The 18,790-nt window shown below is 37.6% G+C and overlaps 1 protein-coding gene across 1 annotated transcript in view; it reads left to right on the forward strand.

The window, feature by feature from the left end:
* LOC110287468 (uncharacterized) overlaps positions 1-16,271 on the forward strand; it is a 48,291-nt gene extending 32,020 nt beyond the window's left edge. The window contains 3 exon segments of the mRNA XM_021154079.1: positions 1,530-1,724; positions 13,107-13,283; positions 14,779-16,271. Coding sequence (XP_021009738.1) covers positions 1,530-1,724; positions 13,107-13,283; positions 14,779-16,271 — 1,865 coding nt within the window.
* The last annotated feature ends 2,519 nt before the right edge of the window (positions 16,272-18,790 follow it).

The raw sequence follows: 18,790 nt of genomic DNA on the forward strand, positions 1-18,790 counted from the left end.
TGAATTTTTGATTCTAGCCATTCTGACTGGTTTTGAGGTGGAATCTCAGCGTTGTTTTTATTTGCATTTCCCTGATGATTAATGATGTTGAACATTTTTTCAAGTGCTTTTCAGCCCTTCAGTATTCCTCAGTTGAGAATTCGTTCTTTAGCTCTCTACCCCATTTTTAATGGGGTTATTTGAATTTCTGGAGTTCAGCTTCTTGAGCTCTTTGTATATATTGGCTATTAGTCCCTTATTAGATTTAGGATTGGCAAAAACTCTTTCCCAATCTGTTGGTGGCCTTCTTGTCTTATTGACAGTATCTTTTGCCCTACAGAAGCTTTGCAATTTTACGAGGTCCAATATGTCTATTTTGATCTTACAGCACAGGCCATTGCTATTCTGTTTAGGAATTTTTCCCCCTGTGCTATATCTTCGAGGGTTTTCCCCAATTTCTCCTTTATAAATTTCAGTGTTTCTGGTTTTTATGTGGTATTCTTTGATCCTCTTATCCTTGAGCTTTGTACAAGGAAATAAGAATGGATCAAGTCACATTCTTCTACATGCTAACCACCAGTTGTGCCAGTTTACATTGGTAAATTTGATTCTGAAAATAATACATCATAATGAAATATCTAGTTCTCTAGACTCATCTCCATGTGGTTTTTTTTATATTGAAAATACATTCTTCTCACATACCATATACCTCTAACATAGTTTTCTCTCCTTAAACTCCACTAGCTCCACTCACACTTCCCTTCTCTACCATAACTATTTCCTCCTCTGTTTTCCTTTAGAAAAGAGCCAGCCTCCAAAAGACAACAGCCAAATAGGGTAAAACAAGACACAATTAGAAAAGGCAAAAGGAGGGCCGGAGAGGTGGCCCATCAATTAAGAGCACTGACTGCTCTTCTAGAGGTCCTCAGTTCAATTCCCATCAACCACATGGTGGCTCACAACCATCTATAATGAGAAATGATGCCTTCTTCTGGTGTGTTCGAAGATGGCAACAGTGTACTCACATACACAAAATAAATAAATATATCTTTAAAACAAAAAAAAAAAAACAAAGAAAAGATGAAACAACTAATATCCAGGCTAGACATGGAAACCCAATAAATGGAATAGAGTTTAAAGAACAGGAAAAAGAGTCAGAGACACACTCACTCACACTGTTAGAAGCCCTACAAAACAGGAAGCTAACAGCTATAAAATACAAGCAGAGAACTTAGTTCATGTAGTTTATAAAATAAAATTTTTAAGTAATATTTTATGATGAGTATGATATTTAGAATTCTTTCATACTTCTTCTCTTTTGTAACAACAAATAAAGGAAAGCCTATACATGATATGCTTAGTTGAGATACTGCTATTTTCCATCCAATTAGTATAGAACAATTTGAAGTCATACCAGAAGAAACACAAAAACAATGCCCATCTTGGACAGAAACATTTCTTATAAATTTGCACTCATAATATCAGGAACGTAGACAGTGTTGATAATTATGAAAACCCAAATCTAAAACATTACCATTTGTACTTTGCAGGACTTCTTGTGGGAGGAAAAATGGAGAACAACCAGAGGCAAGTGGAAAATGTACAATCCAATTCTATGTTTGAAAATCCATGTAGAACAAAAGTAAATGCAACTCATACATTGATAACACGTCCATCTACCAGAAGTCAGACAAGAAAAAGATTAAGAAGCCCACAAAATTCAGGAGAAAATTCAAAGTCGGAAAGTAAGTTGTATTAAGTGATCATATGATTGCTTCATGGTATGGAAAATTTTAATTTTTTTAGGGGGGGTGGTGGCAGTGGACAACCAGAGGCATTTCAAGGAGTACAGAACCAAGAGAGAAAGGCAAAGTAGAAGAAACATAGAGAGCATTCTAAACATGCCCATTGATATCTGTGAGAGATGGGAGAATAGCAGCAGATAGACAATACAGAAATCATAGTGAGAATAGCAGAATAAGGTACACAGAATAGTGGGAATAGATAGATGATAAGTATTATCAGTATCTTCAGGAGAACTGTGTGGGAGATTTGAAATGTATTTGTCCATAGACAATGAAGTATCCTAGAGGCCAACATGGACCTTAATATGATGAAAATCAACATTAGTATATGCTAATTGGAGAGTAGTATGCACCTTTTGCAAGATGTAAAGGAAATGACTCCTTTTGGTAGTCAGAGAGTTAGCTTCACAAGTTCCTAAGGGATGGTGGCTTTTATCTAACTGCTACAAATCCTACTATAGTACAGACTGATCTGATTTCACGATATTTAGACTGCCTTTTGGAGATCAGGTAATTTGTATTTCCTTTGGACCAGACATAAGTCACCACTAAATTCAATGCATAAAATTTTCTGGATTTTTTTTCATTTTTTTTAATCAAAAATTACTATTCAGTAGAGTGTATTCCATGGAACAGTGAATTTGTGACATGGAATTTGTATCTTTTTTCACAGGTATTTTCTTTTTTTAAAGATTATTTATTAGGTATTTTCTCTATTTACATTTCAAATGTTACCCCCTTTCCTGATTTCCTCTCAGAAAACCCCCTATTCCCTCCCCCTGCCCCTGCTTACCCACCCACCCACTCCCTTATTCTTCCCCTGGCATTCCCCTACAATGGGAAATAGAGCCTTCACAGGACCAAAGGCTTCTCCTCTCATTGATTTCCAACAAGGCTATCCTCTGCTAGATATGTGGCTGAAGCCTTGAGTCCCACCATGTGTACTCTTTGGTTGGTGGTTTAGTCCCTGGGAGCTCTGGTGGTACTGGATAGTTCATACTGTTTTTCCTCCTATGAGACTACAAACCCCTTCAGTTAATTGGATCCTTTCTCTAGCTTCTTCATTGGGAACCCTGTGCTCAGTCCAATGGATGGCTGTGAGCATCCACTTCTGTATTTGTCAGGTACTTGCAGAGCCTCTCAGGAGACAGCTATATCATGCTCCTGTCAGCAAGTACTTATTGTCATCCACAAAATTATCTGGATTTGATGGTTTTATATGGGTGGGGCAGTCTCGGGATGACCATTCCTTCATTCGCTGCTCCAAATGTTGTGTCTGTAACTCCTTCCATGGGAATTTTGTCCCCTCTTCTAAGAAGGATCAAAATATCCACACTTTGGTCTTTCTTCATCTTGTGTTTCATGTGGTTTGTGATTGTATCTTGGGTATTCCAAACTTCTGGGCTAATATCCTCTTACCAATGAGTGCATATCATGTGCGTTCTTTTGTGACGGGGTAACCTTACTCAGGATGATATCCTCCAGATCCATCCATTTGCCTAAGAATTTCATAATTTCATTGTTTTTAATAGCTGAGTATCACTTCATTGTGTAAATGTACCACATTTGTGTAAATGTTCCACATTTTCTGTATCTGCTCCTCTGTTGAGGGACATCTAGGTTGAGGGGCATCTGGGTTCTTTCTAGTTTCTGGCTATTATAAATAAGGCTGCTCTTATACCATGCAGGGTCTCCTTATCAAGGGGTAGAACTAACCATATCGGGTTGTATTCTCTCTAATAACTAATTAAGCAAAGTCACATCAGACTTATCTATCGACAAATATAATGAAGGAATTTTCTTTTTCTTTTAATTTAGAAGTAATTTTTATTAGGTATTTCCTCATTTACATTTCCAATGTTATCCAAAAAGTCCCCAATACACTCCCCCCCCACTCCTGTACCCACCCACTCCCACTTTTTGGCCTTGGCATTCCCCTGTAATGGGGCATATAAAGTTTGCAAGTCCAATGGGCCTCTCTTTTCAGTGATGGCCGACTAGGCCATCTTTTGATACGTATGCAGCTAGAGTCAAGAGCTCTGGGGTACTGGTTAATTCATAATTATTGTTCCACCTATAGGGTTGCAGATCCCATTAGCTCTTTGGGTACTTTCTCTAGCTCCTCCATTGGGAGCCCTGTGATCCATCCAATAGCTGACTGTGAGCATCCACTTCTGTGTTCGCTAGGCACCAGCAGTGTCTCACAAGAGACAGCTATATCTGGGTCCTTTCAGCAAAAGCTTGCTAGTGTATGCAATAGTGTCAGCGTTTGGAAGCTGATTATGGGGTGGATCCCTGGATATGGCAGTCTTTAGATAGTCCATCCTTTCGTCACAGTGCCAACCATTATCTCTGTAACTCTTTCCATGGGTGATTTGTTCCCAATTCTAAGAAGGGGCACAGTGTCTACAGTTTGGTCTTCGTTCTTCTTGAGTTTCATGCATTTAACAAATTGTATCTTATATCTTGGGTATCCTAAGATTTTGAGCTAATGTCCACTTATCAGTGAGTACATATTGTTTGAATTCCTTTGTGATTGTGTTACCTCACTCAATATGATGCCCTCCAGGTCAATCCATTTGCCTAGGAATTTCGTAAATTCATTCCTCTTAATAGCTGAGTAGTACTCCACTGTATAAATGTACCACATTTTCTGCATCAATTCCTCTGTTGAGGGGCATTTGGATTCTTCCCAGCTTCTGGCTATTATAAATAAGGCTGCTATGAACATAGTGGAGCATGTGTCCTTCTTACCTGTTGGAACATCTTCTGGATATATGCCCAGGAGAGTTATTACTGGATCCTCTGGTGGTATTATGTCCAATTTATTGAGGAACCTCCAAACTGATTTCCAGAGTGGTTGTACAAGCTTGCAATCCAACCAACAATGAAGGAGTGTTCCTCTTTCTCCACATCCTTACCAGAATCTGCTGTCACCTGAATTTTTTATCTTAGCCGTTCTGACTGGTGTGAGGTGGAATCTCAGGGTTGTTTTGAGTTGCATTTCCCTGATGATTAAGGATGTTGAACATTTTTTCAGGTGCTTCTCTGCCATTCAGTATTCCTCAGGTGAGAATTCTTTGTTCAGTTCTGAGCACCATTTTTTAATGGGGTTACTTGATTTTCTGGAATCCACCTTCTTGAGTTCTTTATATATATTGAATATTAGTCCCCTGATTTAGGATAGGTAAAGATCCTTTTCCAATATGTTGGTGGTCTTTTTGTCTTATTTACAGTGCCTTTTGCCTTGCAGAAGCTTTGCAACTTTATGAGGTCCCATTTATCGGTTCTCGATCTTACAGTACAAACCATTGCTGTTCTATTCAGGAATTTTTCCCCTGTACCCATATCTTCGAGGATTTTCTCTACTTTCTCCTCTATAAGTTTCAGTGTCTCTAGTTTTATGTGGAGTTCCTTAATCCACTTAGACTTGACCTTAGTACAAGGAGATAGGAATGGATCAATTCGCATTCTTCTACATGATAACTGCCAGTTGTGCCAGCACCATTTGTTGAAAATGCTGTCTTTTTTTCCACTGGATGGTTTTTTTCTCACTTGTGAAATATCAAGTGACCATAGGTGGGTGGGTTCATCTCAGGGTCTTCAATTATGTTCCATTGGTCTTCTTGTCTGTTGTTATACCAGTACCATGCAGTTTTAATCTCAATTGCTCTGTAGTATAGCTTTAGGTCAGGCATGGTGATTCCACCAGAGGTTCTTTTATCCTTGAGAAGAATTTTTGCTATCCTAGGTATTTTGTTGTTCCAGATGAATTTGCAGATTGCCCGTTCTAATTCCTTGAAGAATTGAGTTGGAATTTTGATGGGGATTGCATTGAATCTGTAGATTGCTTTTGGCAAGACAGCCATTTTTACAATGTTAATTCTGCCAATCCATGAGCATGGGAGATCTTTCCATCTTCTGAGATCTTCTTTAATTTCTTTCTTCAGAGACTTGAAGTTCTTATCATACAGATTTTTCTCTTCCTTAGAGTCAGGCCAAGGTATTTTATATTGTTTGTGATTATTGAGAAGGGTGTTGTTTCTCTTATTCCTTTCTCAGCCTGTTTATCCTTTGTGTACAGAAAGGCCATTGACTTGCTTGAGTTAAATTTTTATCCAGCTACTTCATTGAAGCTGATAATCAGGCTTTGGAGTTCTCTGGTGGAATTTTAGGGTCACTTATATATACTATCATATCATCTGCAAAGAGTGATATTTTGACTTCATCTTTTCCAATTTGTATCCCTTGATCTTGTTTTGTTTTCTAATTGCTCTGGCTAGAACTTCAAGTACAATGTTGAATAGGTAGGGAGAGATTGGACAGCCTTTTCTAGTCCCTGATTTTAGTGGGATTTCTTCCAGCTTCTCACCATTTACTTTGATGTTGGCTACTGGTTTGCTGTAATTTGCTTTTATCATGGTTAGGTATTGACCTTGAATTCCTGATCTTTCCAAGATTTTTATCATGAATGGGTGTTGGATTTTTTCAAATGCTTTCTCAGCATCTAACAAGATGATCATGTGGTTTTTGTGTTTGAGTTTGTTTATATACTGGATTATGTTGATGGATTTCCGTATATTGAACCATCCTTGCATCCCTGGGATCAAACCTACTTGGTCAGGATGGATGATTGTTTTGATGTGTTCTTGGATTAGGTTAGCCAGAACCTTATTGAGGATTTTTGCATTGATATTCATAAGGGAAATTGGTCTGAAGTTCTCTATCTTTGTTGGGTCTTTTTGTGGTTTAGGTATCAGAGTAATTGTGGCTTCATAGAATTAGTTGGGTAGAGTATCTTCTGTTTATATTTTGTGGAATAGTTTGTGAAGAACTGGGATTAGATCTTCTTTGAAGGTCTGATAGAACTCTGCACTAAACTCATCTGGTCCTTGGCTGTTTTTGGTTGGGAGACTATTAATGACTGCTTCTATTCCTTTAGGGGATATGGGACTGTTTAGATCATTAACCTGATCTTGATTTAACTTTGGTAGCTGGTATCTGTCTAGAAACTTGTCCCTTTCATCCAGGTTCTCCATTTTTTTTGAGTATAGCCTTTTGTAAAATGATCTGATGGTGTGTTGGTTTTCTTCAGGATCTGTTGTTATGTCTCCCATTTCTTGTCTGATATTGTTAATTAGAATACATTCCCTGTGCCCTCTAGTGAGTCTCGCTAAGAGTTTATCTATCTTGTTGATTTTCTCAAAGAACCAGCTCCTCGATTGTTTGACTCTTTGAATAGTTCTTCTTGTTTCCACTTGGTTGATTTCACTCCTGAGTTTGATTATTTCCTGCAGTCTTCTGCTCTTGGGTGAATTTGCTTCCTTTTGTTCTAGAGCTTTTAGTTGTGTTGTAAAGCTGCTAATGTGTGTTCTCTCTAGTTTCTATTTGGAAGCACTCAGAGCTATGAGTTTTCCCCTTAGAAATGCTTTCATTGTGTCCCATAAGTTTGGGTATGTTGTGGCTTCATTTACATTAAACTCCAAAAAGTCCTTAATTTCTTTCTTTATTCCTTCCTTGACCAAGGTATCATTGAGAAGAATGTTGTTTAGTTTCCACGTGTGTGTTTGCTCTCTATTATTTATTTTGTTATTGAAGATCAGCCTTATTCCACAGTGATCTGATAGGATGCATGGGACATTTTCAATATCTTTGTATCTGTTGAGGCATGTTTTGTGAACAATTATGTGATCAATTTTGGAGAAGGTACCGTGAGGTGCAGAGAAGAAGGTATATCCTTTTGTTTTAGGATAAAATGTTCTGTAGATATCTGGCAGATCCATTTGTTTCATAACCTCTGTTACTTTCACTGTGTCCCTGTTTAGTTTCTGTTTCCATGATCTGTCCATTGGTGAAAGTGGTGTGTTGAAATCTCCCACTATTATTGTGTGAGGTGCAATATGTGCTTTGAGCTTTACTAAAGTATCTTTAAAGAATATGGCTGCCCTTTATTTGGAGCATAGATATTCAGAATTGATAGTTCCTCTTGGAGGATTTTACCTTTGATGAGTATGAAGTGCCCTTCCTTCACTTATTTGAAGACTTTGGGTTGGAAGTCAATTGTATTAGATATTAGGATGGCTACTCCAGCTTGTTTCTTCCTACCATTTGCTTGGAAAATTGTTTTCCAGCCTTTCATTCTGAGGTAGTGTCTATCTTTTTCTCTGACATGAGTTTCCTGTAAGCATCAAAATGTCGGTTCCTGTTTGTGTAGTCAGTCTGTTAATCTATGTCTTTTTATTGGGGAGTTGAGTCCATTGATATTAAGAGATATCAAGGAAAAGTAATTGTTGCTTCCTTTTATTTTTGTTGTTGAAGTTGGCAGTCTGTTCTTGTGGCTGTCCTCTTTTAGGTTTGTTGAGAGATTACCTTCTTGCTTTTTCTGGGGCGTGGTTCCTGTCCTTATATTGGTTTTTTTCTGTTGCTATCCTTTGAAGGGCTGGATTCATGGGAAGATAATGTGTTAATTTAATTTTGTTGTGGAATACTTTGGTTCCTCCATCTATGGTATTTGAGAGTTTGGGTGAGTATAGTAGCCTGGGCTTAAATTTGTGTTCTCTTCGTTTCTGTATAACATCTGCCCAGGCCCTTCTGGCTTTCATAGTCTCTGGTGAAAAATCTGGTGTAATTCTGATAGGCTTGCCTTTATATGTTACTTGGCCTTTTTCTCTTACTGCTTTTAGTATTCTATCTTTATTTAGTGCATTTGTTGTTCTGATTATTATGTGCCGGGTGGAATTTCTTTACTGGTCCAGTCTATTTGGAGTTCTGTAGGCTTCTTGTATATTCATGGGCATCTCTTTCTTTAGGTTTGGGAAGTTTTCTTCTACAATTTTGTTGAAGATATTTGCTGGTCCTTTGAGTTGAAAATCTTCATTCTCATCTACTCCTATTATCTGTAGGTTTGGTCTTCTCATTGTGTCCTGGATTTCCTGGATGTTTTGAGTTAGAATCTTTTTGGATTTTGTATTTTCTTTGATTTTTGTGCAGATGTTCTCTATGGGTCTTCTGCACCTGAGATTCTCTCTTCCATCTCTTGTATTCTGTTCCTTATGCTCACATCTATGCTTCCAGATTTCTTTCCTTGGGTTTCTATCTCCAGCGTTGCCTCAATTTGTGTTTTCTTTATTGTGTCTACTTCCTTTTTTAGGTCTTGGATGGTTTTATTCAATTCCATCACCTGTTTGGTTTGGTTTTCCTGTCATTCTTTAAGGGATTTTTGTGCTTCCTCTTCAATGTCTTCTACTTGTTTAGCTGTGTTCTCTTGCAATTCTTTAAGGGATTTTGTGCTTCCTCTTTAATGTCTTCTACCTGTTTAGCTGTGTTCTCCTGTATTTCTTTAAGTGTGTTATTAAAGTCCTACTTCATGTTCTTTACCATCATCATGAGGTATGCTTTTAGATACGGGTCTAGCTTTTCTGGTGTGTTGAGGTGCCCTGGACTAGGCGAAGTGGGAGTGGTGGGTTCTGATGATAGTGAGTGTTCTTAGTTTCTGTTAGTAAGATTATTACATTTACCTTTTGCCATCTGGTAATCTCTGGAGTTAGTTGTTATAGTTGTCTCTGTTTAGAGATTGTTCTTCTGGTGATTCTGTTAGCCTCTATCAGCAGACCTGGGAGACAGGCTCTCTCCTTTTAGTTTCAGTGGTCAGAGCACTCTCTGCAGGCAAGCTCTCCTCTTACAGGGAAGTTGCACAGATATCTGGTGTTTGGACCTCCTCCTGGAAGAAGATGCAGGCCGAAAACATGACCTTTCCCAGAAGCTGTGTTGCTTTGGCGGGTCATAGAAGCTGTCAGCTTGTGTGGTGCACACTCTCACCTGTGCAGACTATGTTGGTGGAGTCCCGGAACCAAGATGGCTACCGCCAATCTAGAGGCAAAAGCCTCCCGGGCTGGTTGGACACCTGTCCTCTGGCCAGGAAGGTGGCCGGATGTCTGGGACCCGAAAAGGGTGCTGCCTCAGTAGCTCTCTGGCTCCCGCCTGTTTCAGAAGCTGTCAGCTTCTGTGGTACACACTCTCACCTGTGCAGACTAAGTTCAGTGGAGTCCCGGAACCAAGATGGCTCCTGCCGATCCTGAGGCACAGGGCTCCCAGGCTGGGTGGACACCTGTCCTCTGGCCTGGAGGGTGGCCAGACGTCTGGGGCCCATAAAGGGTGCTGCCTCAGAGGTTCTGTGGCTCCCGCCTGTCCCAGAAGCTGTCAGCTTCTGTGGTGCACACTCTCACCTGTGCAGACTAAGTTCCTAAGTTCGGTGGAGTCCCAGAACCAAGATGGCTACTGCAGGTCCTGAGGCTAAGGGCTCTCTGGCCGGGCAGACACCTGTCCTCTGGCCACGAGGGTGGCCAGATGTCTTGAGCCCAAAAAGGGTGCTGTCTCAGAGTTTCTGTGGCTCCCGTCTATCCCAGAAGCTGTCAGCCTCTGTGGTGCACACTCTTACCTGTGCAGACTAAGTTCAGCAGAGTCCCGGAACCAAGATGGCTCCCGCTGATCCTGAGGCAAAAGGCTCCTGGTCCGGGTGGAGACCTTTTCTCTGGCCGGGAGGGTGGCCGGATTACCTGAAGTCTTAAGATCCCATGGCTGGAGTCGTGAGTAGCTGGCGGGTGTCTGCTGACTCTGCGCCCTAGCTAACCCAGTGCTGGTCGGTCAGGAAGGGGCTTGTGCCTTTACTCAGACTGGGTTTTCTGCTTCCCTAACTAATGCAGTCTCAGGTCCCACGCGATTGGATTGGAGCAGATGCTGTGTTCCACTCACCAGAAATCTTAAGATCCCGTGGTGGGTGTTGTGGGTAGCTGGCGGGTGTCAGCCAACTCTGAGCCCTAGCTACCCGGGTGCTTGTGCCCCTACTCAATGAAGGAAGTTTATTAATTGAGATTCCCTCTTCCCAGATGACAAGTTGACAGAAAAAAACAAACAAACAGAAAATCAGAAACAAAACCCAGTACTAAAATATTATCTGAAAAAACAACCTAAATCTATGTTAAATATAAGCAACATCATTTTGCATAATATTAAAATACACCAAATTTTCTAGGATTTCAGAAATTGCATAAATCAAAGAAAATTTGTTTGTATCTTTATTGACATTGATTTTGAATTTTGAAAATCAAGTTACATCCAAATTTTTCTTTGTTTACCACTGACATCCTGATATGCTCACCAATTGTTGTAAACCATTCAGTTCTTTCTTCCTTATAATGAAACCAGAAGAGCATACTAGATTCTGCAGTGCATTATGTAAGTTAGTTACATGAACTTTATGTGTTATTTCGCTATGGCAAATGAACATTAATAACATGTATCAAAAATATGTATCAGCAAAATGGACATAGTCAAATGATTTCAAAACTATATAGACATGACTTCATTTTTCAGTCTCTGCAGTAGGCATATTTTGTGAAGATAACAGGTATCAAGTTCATGTTAGATAATATCCTATAAATAATTCCATGGTATAATAATAATTACATAAAAATATAAGTTGAATTACAAAACTAGTATTCTATCTTACCTATAATATATATTACTTGCCCATATGAGTATCTTGAAAGTGGACTTGGGCATATCTTCCACAATAAAATATCCCTAATACCCTTATATTCCCCTTTGTACTATCCATCTCACAAACAGTGACATAATTAAAGGTGTTTTTAAGTCTCTAGTTACTGGAAAAGTCAGGTTTCCATGACATGTATTAGGCCCTAGGATCTGAACAATTGCTAGCTTATCACTTTTCTGAGAAGTTAGTCTCACTGTATCCTAGCTCAGTCTATATTTCCACTAAATGGAATACTGTACTAATGTCATTCAGCATTTCCCTTCTAAGTACAATTAGTCTACATACTAGAATCCAAAGAACAGTACCATGTCACTTGCCTTGGGTTCCCATAGTGGTTTGTGCAGAAAGAAAAAAAAATTCCTTTGCTGAATTCCCATAATCATTTCATCAACAAGAGTCTGCTTCGTTTTTCTTCTTTTTTAAACTTTTATTTTATTTCTAGAATTTTATACATGAGTACACTGTATTTACATCATTTCCACCTCTCACTTTTCACTGAAACTTCTCTCATATATCCCTGAATTTTTCTCAAATTCATGACCATTCCTTTAAATAATGTAATATGTTGATATAATAACCTGTTGATCAAATTTATTGTTGTTTATGAGTATACACACACACACATATATGTGTGTGTGTGTGTGTATGTGTATATATATGTGTGTGTGTGTGTGTGTGTGTGTGTGTGTGTGTATGATGGGCTGGGTACTTTGGATTGAAGAATGGATGAACTATGGTGAGAGTCTCATCTCTAGCAAAAATTCACTATAAATACACTCTCAGCACTCACTGGCTGTCTCTTGCCCTTCATCTACATGTGGATCCTTAATAGATGTACCCTATACATATTGACACATGTACTGGTGAGGAAATTATGCAGTTTTGTTTAAGTAGCTATATTGAAAATATCTTCTTGCAGTTATTCCCATAAAATGCAAAAAGCAAAGATTTGGTTTTGTACTTTTAAGGTATGTAGACCCTACAATTTGAATCTCATTGCATTTAAAATCTGTAGAGTGATACGTGTAGGGTTCTCTTTTTACACATCTGTTTTATATTCTGTTACTTTTTTATTTGGTTTTCACATCCCAGTCTGCTTATACGGCTATCACAGGGGCTCTTCTCTCTTCTCTACCTCTCCTCTACAAATTTTCTGGTACTGAGTGTACAGTTTAAAATTTTGGAGACGTATTCTTCATCTTCATCTCCACCTCCAAACATATAAGTTTCATTCAGTTCATAGTAGAAGTAGCCCTTATAAACAATGAGCCTTTCAGGATAAACATGTCACTTTTTTGTTGTTGCTGAAAATCATGTTTTACTGCCATGACTGACCTTATCAGATAGCTGCTCTCCTGCTATCCCTGATTGACCCTGGAAACTATAACAAACCTTGATATAGTATGATCTTCCATCATCTTTGCCACTTGCTATTACTCTTTTGTAGTGAAATTTCAAAGCACAGCTATGTGATTTCTCTCCATTTTGGAGTTCCTTTCCAATCTTGTGCTGTTTGATGGTAACTTGTGTAGGCAATTCTTTGTAGCATGTCCTTAGCGTTAATTTTAAGAGTCTGCCTAATCTCTTGTTGTTTTTTTTTATGTTATTAAAATATGGCAGATAGTGAACTAAGAAAACACCAACCTTGGACAGCAACAGATCACAGTAATTCAATCATCCCAATGTCAGTAGAGTGGTAAGTGTTAATTAACGTGTATTGTACAATCTTGACTGCATGAAACACTTATTTGTAAAATTTCTTGCAGGAAAATATGCAGAAAATAAAAAAAGGCAAATGGAATATCCAGAGTATCAGTCAATAATTAAAAAAACATATTTATCAAATGAAATTGAACCTGAAATATTGACCGTATATGATAGAATTCAGAGAAGAACAAGAAGGAGGAGCCAAGGACTTTCAAGATCCAACAACTCGAATAGATGTCAGTAACATTTTAATTTTCCAAATTTAATATTATGTTAATTTTCATATATTACTTAACTCTTTTGAACATATTACAGTGAAAGAAGCAGTGAAATTTTAGCAAGACAAATAATTTATTGGCATATAAGAAGATTTAAGTTGCAAATAATAGGTGGTTTTTAGGCTTTTCCAACAAGGAATGTTCTCAAAACACTATAAATGATGGAAGATATATAGGAACTATCCTCTATAATTTTAGTTTTTCTGGATTATAAATTGTAAACCATATATTATTATAATTAGTAGTAGTAATAGTAGTACTAAACTCTTGTAAACAAGTGAGAGAGCATCTCAGTGTAATTTTGATACACCATTACTTCCTGATGGCAAAAGACATTCATCACTTTTTCCATGTGTTTGTTGCTTACTTGTAATTATTCTTCTAAGAATTCATAAAAGAATGTGTATAACAACAAATGAAATTTTGCATAATTCTATTCCCCTCCTCAGAGCCATCCATTAATGTCTGCAAATCATTTTTGACTATGATGATTGGTAGTATCCATGGATATATTTAATCTATGCAGTGTAACAAGGCTAAGAATGCTTCTAGTCTTCTTACCATACAGTCCCATCCCACCCAAGCACATGCCTCTCAATATTGTTGGTACTTCAGTTAAAAGTCCTACTTGAAACCAAGAATTTTTGTTTCTCCTTCAGGAAGCAATAGCAAATTTTGATATATAATTAATGCTCACTACTATGTTTTATTTATTCTTTAATTTCCAATAAAGAGATGTAGTTCATGAGCCAGAAATAAATTTACATAGTAATAAATATTTAAAAACAAAAATTGAACTTTGAAACAAGTGTTTTATCTAGTGCAAAATTTGTTTTGAAGGTTAAAAAGGTAACTCAGCAGTTAAGATCACCTTGTGTTGTTCCAGAGGACCTGTGTTCAATTTCTTTCCCCAGTTTGGGTATCTCATAAATGTTTAGAACTCTAGATCAGGGAAATCTTATTCTTCCTTGTTTAAATAGGCATCTGAACATATTTAACACACACACACACACACACACACACACACACACACAGATGTATACACATGTATATAACATAAGTAAAACTTTTAAAAACCTTTGTTTTAGAATTTTAGGGGTATTTTGTGTGTTTATATTAGTGTCTTGAATACATTCCTCTCCATGGTGATTTATAAAATTCTGAAAATGAATGAAATGTTCTCTGATTCCCTTTAAATTTTCATAAACTTATCTAATATAAGCTGTTATTTCAACGGTGGTTTTAAGACCCTCTTTCCTTGTAAATTTAGATTTGTATGCTTTGCAATTTTATTGATTTGTAATGACTCTATACAAAATCTGAATGAAATTCACATTAAAATATCTAAATCATTAGGTGTTTGTTTTCATTCTCTTTTGAAGCACTGCCAAAAAAAGTATACATTCTAACTTTGACAATTTCTTTCTGATTAACTTCCATTATATATTTACAGGTGGAGCAAATACTGCAGATGTTTTGCATAGTGTTGATTCTGAAAGCAGCCAACTTAACTCACTACAACAATCTGAAAAGAGAACAAAAATGGGGATAGAGGAGTGTGGGTTTTGGACAGCAAAAAATCAGGGTAACTCAAGCAATGATATCACTAGTAGGATGAGATTTACCTGTAATAAAGGGAACACAATTCCACAAAATGACCTTTCAGGGCTTAGTTGTCATGACAGTAACAGAAAAATCCATAAGCAATTAGACTATGAAGAACTTGAGTCAATGCGTGTAACTCCATGTACACAAGAAGGAAATATAACTGAAGTTTTAATGGAAGACAAATGTAGTAAAGATACAAGTACTAGAAGAAAGTGTCCAGACGTTCTGATACCTAAAGAAACAATTGAAAGTAGGCTACATCCAGATACCAAGGATGTGGCACTGGGGGGACCTCATTATTGTTTATCACCTGAAACTTTTGAAGATCTTAGGAAAGATGAGGCTTACATTTTTTCTAATAGTCACATATTTTTACCATTGAGAGACGATTTAGCCATATCTGAGTTGCAAAAACTATATTTCTTTCCATCATTTCCAACAATAGAACATATATTGACAGAGAGCACTGCTCATAGAAGTCAGTCTACATCTGTAACACCAACTAACTTTACCACTGTGGAAACTGATCAAAAAGAATACACAAAGACCTCTTCATGTTCTAACCACACAGGTATACAAATTTCTGACATAATTTCTGATGATGAAACTTTAAATACTAATTTAGAATGTACAATACCTTCAGCTCCTTGTGAAACATCAGGGAACATCATGCTAGGAGTTTTTGAGGTAGATGATAATTTCACTGAGTTTGACTTACAGTCTTGTGACTCATTGTCAACTCAAAATAATAGAAGAGTTCATTCTGGCCACAGTAGAATTTCCAGATCTGTTTCCAGCTTAAATTCAAATTCCACCACTAATTCTAGTACAAATCACTCACTTCTTTCTCTATTAAATTACAGTCAACAGTTTTTACCTGTTTCTAGTACTACTGACAATATTATTGGCAATGACATAAATTTACCACATACCTCACAAATTAATCAAGAATATAATGAATTCATTTTATTTAATTGCCCAACTTTTGAGGCCAGGCAACAAATGCATGTTACAAGCCCAGAGACATCTAATGATAGTGATTATTGGCCAGTTTTGCCTGATTTTTCAAACTTCAATGATATTCATACTAACCACCCTAAAGGACTTACCGAAGAACAGATTAATACTTTACCAGTAATTTTTTTTTGTGAAAATGATAAAATAAGCCACTGCAGTATTTGTCTTGCACCATACGTAAAAAACAGTAGGATCCGTGTACTACCTTGCTTTCATGAATATCATGATAAATGTATTGATCGCTGGCTGTCTGACAACTCTACCTGTCCTATTTGTCGCAAACATGTAATAAATCCTGATGACACAGAATTTCTATTTTGAGTCCTGAAACTCAGATAAATAAATTGTTATAATATTGAATGAATCATTTTCATTTACTGTCTTACTTTGAGTTTCTAATGGTTTGAAAAATTCCATGACCAAAAGCAATATTGGGCAAATTATACTCAAACAAGACAGGAACCTAGAAGCATAAGCTGATTCAGAGAGCATAGAAGAGTGGTGCTTACTGGCTTCTGCTTTATACAGTCATTTTTCTTTCACAAAATTCAATGAGATGAGATGGGCCTACCCACATTAATCACCAACTAAGGAAACACCCTTAAGGATTGCCTGCCTATAATCCAATTTAATGGGATCATTTTCTCAGTTGAATTTCACTACTCTCGGATGACTCTAGCTTGTGTCACATAAACAAAAATTAGCCAGTAAAATTGATACTTTGTCAACTTGTCGCACAAACATCATCACATGTAAGACATACCTTTTCCGTTCTGGAGAACCTCAAGAGCTTAATCAATTTTGCAATGTAAAACATTTAAACTTTCAACATCTTACAGTCTTTCTTTATAAATTCTGATACTGTAAAAGTTCAGTCTCTCTCTCTCTCTCTCTCTCTCTCTCTCTCTCTCTCTCTCTCTCTCTCTCTCTCTCTCTCTCCCTCTCCCTCTCCCTCTCCCTCTCCCTCTCCCTCTCCCTCTCCCTCTCCCTCTCCCTCTCCCTCTCCCTCTCCCTCTCCCTCTCCCTCTCCCTCTCCCTCTCCCTCTCCCTCTCCCTCTCTGTTCTCTCTCTCTCATTTTTAAATCATTGTCTCTATAAACTCTAAAGTGTCTTTAAAAGTTCAAAGTCTCTCAAGTGTGGGCTCTTACAAAATTAAAATAAGTTAAATATTTTCTTATTACAATAAGGAAGAATAGGGCATAATTACTATCATACCAAAGCAAAATCAAACTCCAACAATGTATATTTTAGTAAAAGACTTCTAGGATTCATGCCAGATTTTCTTGACTCTTCCAAAGGACCTGTCAAAACAGCTTGTGGCATAGGCTCAGGAAACCTCCACTTGATATTTGCTGCTCTCCTTGGTGGCAATTGCATGGTTCTGGCTTCTCCAAAATTCCAGGTTTTCCTCCTATAACTTGGCTTCACTTTTATCAATTGTATCTTCTGGGCTTTCTTTATGGTACCAGCAATAAATTCTCTCCATGATCCCATCAATCCTGAGACTTCAACTGACACTGAGGCTATACCATCACCAATGACTTCTCATGGCTTCTTACAGTTTCAAGCCTCAGCTGTTCTTCAAGATTCCTTCATGTCTTCAAAACTGGTAGCCCCTAGTAGATTCTTTAATGTGACAAGGTTGGCTGCCACTATTATTTTTACTGACCCTCAATTCTGAATGTCTATGCCCCAAACACAAGGCCACTGACTACTGTAAAGGAAACATTGCTAAAGATTACATTGCACACCAAACACCCACACATTAATAGCGGGAGACTTTCACATCCCAGTCTTACCAATTGACAGGTCATCCGGACAAAAACTAAATAAAGAAATGATGAAACTCAGTGACATTATGAATTAAATGGACCTAATAGACATGTACAGATTACTTCACCCAAACACAAAATAATATACCTTCTTTTTAGCACATCATATATGCTTCTTCAAAAATGACCATATAATCAGTCACAAACTGAGCCTCAACAGATACACAAAAGTTACAATAATGCCTATTTCTTATCAGAACACCATGGATTGAAGCTGCACTTCAACAACAGAAACACCAGAAAGCCTATACACTGACGGAAATTTAACAACTCTACTCTAAGAGATCTGGGTTATGGAAGAAGTTAAGATATTAAATAATTTCTAGAATTAAATGAAATGAAGTCATGACATTCAAAATTATGGTACAAAATGAAAGCATTTCTAAGAGGCAAGTTCATAGCACTAAATTCCTCCATAATCAAGTTGGAGAGTTCTCATACTAGCAATTTAAAAGTATAACTGTAAACTATAAACACACACACACACACACACACACACACGAAAGAGGAATAGAAGTCAGAAATAATTAAATTCAGTGCTGAAATCAATCAGGTAGAAACAAAGAAAACAATATATAGAATCAATAAAATCAAGATCTGATGCTTTGACAAAATCAACAAGATAGAAAATCCCTACATGACAAAAAAATGGAGCAGAGATGGAAGGAAAGGCCATATATAGACCTCCCCATCTTGGGAAACATTCCATCTGTAGACACCAAACCTGAACACTATTGTTGATGCCATGATCAACTTGCAGACAGGAACACAGTAGGGCTGTCCTCTGAGAGGCTCTGCCAGCACCTGACGAAGACAGATGCAGAGACTCACAATCAACCATTGGACTGAGGCCAGTAACCTCAATGGAGGAGTTAGGGGATGGACTGAAGGAACTGAAGGGAATTATAACCCCATAGGAAGAACAAAAGTATCAACTAACCAGAACCCTCAGAGCTCCCAGGGACTAAACCACCAACCAAAGAGTATACATGTGTGGGTCAAAGGCTC

The sequence above is a fragment of the Mus caroli genome, unplaced genomic scaffold, assembly GCF_978045245.1.
Source record: "Mus caroli unplaced genomic scaffold, Mus_caroli_1 scaffold_5, whole genome shotgun sequence".
Classification (NCBI taxonomy): Eukaryota; Metazoa; Chordata; class Mammalia; order Rodentia; family Muridae; genus Mus; species Mus caroli.